The 4,002-nt window shown below is 54.8% G+C and overlaps 1 protein-coding gene across 1 annotated transcript in view; it reads left to right on the forward strand.

Annotated features, from left to right (window-relative positions):
• The window catches only part of Lypd8 (LY6/PLAUR domain containing 8), a 7,237-nt gene that overhangs the window by 2,311 nt on the left and 924 nt on the right, over positions 1-4,002 (forward strand). Inside the window, exons 3-4 of the mRNA XM_013015566.1 lie at positions 1,752-1,919; positions 2,811-2,942. Of these exons, the coding sequence (XP_012871020.1) occupies positions 1,752-1,919; positions 2,811-2,942 (300 nt within the window). The remainder of the gene's footprint in view (positions 1-1,751; positions 1,920-2,810; positions 2,943-4,002) is intronic.

The following is a 4,002-nucleotide window of genomic DNA, read 5'->3' on the forward strand; positions in this document are numbered from 1 at the left end:
CCCCCACCGACGTTGTAAAGCTCGTTTTGGACATGACAACTTATACTTCTCATTGTTGCAACAGGTCCACCTGTATCCTTAAACAACTGCTTTTTCCCCCTCTCCTCCACAAGTTATACTGACATCAAATATAGTGAAAGCAGGGGTTATCAGGCCCAGTTTATTTTCATTGGTTGAGATGGTGTCCCACTAACTCTTGCCTGAGCTGGTCAGCAAGCCTCCCTCCCTCTGGCCTCTGCGCCCGCGGAGCCACGCATACAGGTGTGAGCCACTGCACCGTGCTGATCGGAGCTGTGCGTACAGGTGTGAGCCACCGCACCGCACTGATCGGAGCCGCACGTACAGGTGTGAGCCACCACACCGCGCCGATCAGAGCTGCGCGTACAGGTGTGAGCCACCGCACCGCACTGATCGGAGCCGCACGTACAGGTGTGAGCCACCGCACCGTGTGAGCCGCCACCGCACCGCGCCGATCGCTTCCTTGTGGTGTCAGTTAATGTCTCCCCCAGGCCCTGGTGCTTTCTGTAAACTAGATCCGCGCTGCCCAGCGGCCTTCCTCCCGGGCCCGCACTTCCCTTCTGGCCAGGGAACTGTGGGTGCCATGCTGAGGGAAGCTGACTCTAGGTCTATTCTATTTTATTTTTTGTGATGCGAGGCAGGGCCCACAGCCGCCTCCTGCCAAGGAAGCCCCTCACAGGTCCCGCCCCGCTCTCTGAGCCTGCCTGTGAGCTAGGATCTCATTAGGCCGTCCCGGCTGGTCTTGAACTTGCTGTCCTCTTGTCCCTGCAGCTGCACTGATTGATTACAAGCGTGCACTGCAGCTGCACTGATTACAAGCGTGCACTGCCGCGTCGATCTAATTGATCTCCGTTTAAATCGCCAGATTTGCGAGTGTCTAATCCTATCCTAACTCAGCTCTAGGGGCCGGGCTGACCTCACATTCCACTTTGTTTTCTTTTTTGGTTCTAGTCCTCACCATGTATTTATTGTTAAGTTTATGTTTATTGTTATTAAAGGCGCTGTGCAGAGGGGTTACAGTTGCGTACGTTGGACCGAGAGCACATTTCGTTTTGGACAGTGTCCCGTTCCCTTGCTCCTCCCAGGCCTCCCAGCCCCCCGGCGAGTTGTAGGGTTCATTTCCAATGTAGCATCAGTGAGGACCGAGGCTGCCATTGCTCCCCCTCCCCCTCCATCTCCGTGGCTTCCTTACCCTCCCAAAGACACACAGGACAAAAGGCAAAGCAAACACAACCAGCAACAAAGAAAAAGACCTCTTGTCTTTAGTTCCGGAGTTCATTTTGATGAACGTTATTTTGTACGATCGGACGCACAGGCATCGGCCTTTGTCTCCTCTCCTGCGCGCATCTCCTCTGCTCTCCCTGTGTGCGCACGCCCAGAGACCGGGTCGTTTATGACGTCCTGCATCTGAGCGAACACGGGCGCCGTTGTCTCTCGGAGTGTGGCTGCTCCGCCACACAAGGCGCAGGGTCCTTTGCACTGCTTTTAGAGGAGTGTAGACTCCTTGCTGGATGGTCAGGTATTGCGTCTGCCTCCGCTGCCTAGCCCGGGCTCTCTTGTTGGCCTTTGTCTAGACTGAAGTTAACCCGGGTCTCTGAGCCTCCTGATAAAGGTCGGAGACTCCTGACAGGGAAGGCTTTTCACACCCGTGGAAACTTCCTCAGCGACTCCAATACCTCACTGAGCTAAGCAACCCTGCCTGCAGCCTCTCGCCCCTGCTTGTGTTTGTCTAGGAGACACCAACATGCTCAAGCAGAACATGTCCTGCTCGCCCAGCAACTGCACGGGCCATGGGGACACCTCGGTGGTCTTCACCGTCCGGGTGTCGGGGGAAGAGTTCTTCCACTTTGCAAACCAGTGCTGCCAAGGAAGGAGCTGCAACGGCACCAGCGCTGTTCCAGGTCTGTGCCGGCCCGGCCGCCTGCAGGGGCACCCCCGGTCCCTGTGCAGGCCCGGCCGCCTGAGGGGACCCCCCTGTCCCCACGCAGGCCCGGCCGCCTGAGGGGACCCCCCTGTCCCCGCACAGGCCCAGCAGCCTGAGGGGACCCCCCCGTCCCCGCACAGGCCCAGCAGCCTGAGGGGACCCCCCCCCGTCCCCGTGCAGGCCCAGCAGCCTGTGGGCCCCGTCCCCGACCCTCCCCGTCCCGGGCTGTCTGTCCCCAGGAGGCCGGCTCAGGTCCCACAGCCAGCATGTGCTGGAGAGCGCTCCTGCTCCCGGCCGCCTTGCAGTCCTGCGAGGAACGAGGAGACACACTGGCCGCGGCTGCTCCGCCCTCCCCAGCGCCCCAGCGTGCGGTGGCAGGGCAGGGGGCTGGTGGCCGCTCTCAGACCTCATGACCCCTCATGACCCCTCATGACCCCAGGCCCCTGCCCAGACGCCACATCCTAGAACTGATGGCGATTCCAAAGAACACCTGTCCCTGTGGGACTCACCCACCAGCGTTGGCTGTCTCAGGAACTAAAGCTGAGCAAATTCACTCATCCGAATTAGTTTACTAAAAAGAACAATGCACATCACAGTCGTGATACTCGTGTACTTAGACTCGTGGCAAGAGTGAATCCACACGCCCATTTGTTACAGATATAAACATACATTCATTACGCACATGGCTTTAAATCTGTAATTACGCAAGGTGCTAACAGATAACCCGCCATTACGTTATTCTACGTCCTATAAAGGGCTGGGTCTGAGGCTCCCCGGGTCTCATGGTCTCTTAGGCGGCTTTGCTTTTCTGGGGCAGGGCCGGTTCGGTACGGCGACCGTCCTGAGTAACGACTCCTGCTCCCCCCAGCCGCCGCAGACCAGTCCAGTAACACAGAGTGCCCGGCTTGTTTTGGGTACAACACCACATCCTGCACGGAGAAGACCCAGAAGTGTAACAAGCAGGAGCGGTGCGTGTCTCTGACCGCGGACGTTACCAACGGTATGTTTCAGAGTTCCAGTTCCTTCTGGGGGCTTGAGTGGAAAGCTCAGGCCTCGAGCCACAACTGGGGGGTGAACGACTTTGGCATCCGCTGATACTTTTTGTTGTTGTTGTTCCTGTGGTCTTCCTCTTCCAAACAGATCTGTCATTGAAATCGTTCAGCATGTAACCATTTTACAATGGCTTTCTTTTCTTTTAAAGTCTCTGTGACATCTACGTTAATATTTTTTGAAGTTCTAAAGAGCAACAATGGTATCAGTGGGGTTTTCTCTGTTCATCTTGTCCTCAGGATCTTCTGGTTTAAAAGGTGGATGTTTTTCGTTTTTGTTTTCTGTTTTTTTGTTTGTTTGTTTTTTTTGGTGCCAGTCCTGGTGCTTGAACTCAAGCCTTGTGCTTGAGCTTTTGTGCTCACAACTAGCCTTCTACCACTTGAGCCACAGCTCCACTTCTAGCTTTTTTGGTAGTAATTGGGCATAAGAGTCTCAAGGGCTTTCTTATCCAGGCTGGCTTCAAACCATGATCCTCAGATCTCAGCCTCCGGAGTAGCTTTGATTATAGGCATGAGCCATCAGCACCTGACTCCAAGATAGTTTTTAAAAAACTACTCTGGAGATGTGGCAGGAACATATCTTCCTAAGCTCCTAGCACTGAGCTGATAGCTACAAAACAACAGTGAGCTCCTTCCCTCACTGAGACGTGGTAGGAGTTTTAAAATTCCATTTCAGAGAAAGTAAAGAGTAAGCCTTGAGTTCAGACTGCAGCCCTGTCCCTCACGTTCTGGGAGCTGCTTGCCTTCCGGTGGCTTGAGCGTCAGCTGACAGAGCGAGGGCACGGAGCACCTGTCTCATTAAACCAGCCGCTCTGTTCTGCCACAGCCTTGCAGATGCCAGCCTCAAAACATAATTCCGATTTAAGATCAAGATATTTGTCTGCTCTTCTTTTCTTTCAAGGTCAACTCAAGGAAGACAAAGTCAGACTTGGAGGAGAGAGCTGGAAAGAGTTAGGAACCCCGGGTTTAGATCAGATGCAGAGGGTTGACTTTTGAACCTGCCTTGGTAGC

The sequence above is a fragment of the Dipodomys ordii genome, unplaced genomic scaffold (assembly GCF_000151885.1).
Source record: "Dipodomys ordii isolate 6190 unplaced genomic scaffold, Dord_2.0 Scaffold27, whole genome shotgun sequence".
Classification (NCBI taxonomy): Eukaryota; Metazoa; Chordata; class Mammalia; order Rodentia; family Heteromyidae; genus Dipodomys; species Dipodomys ordii.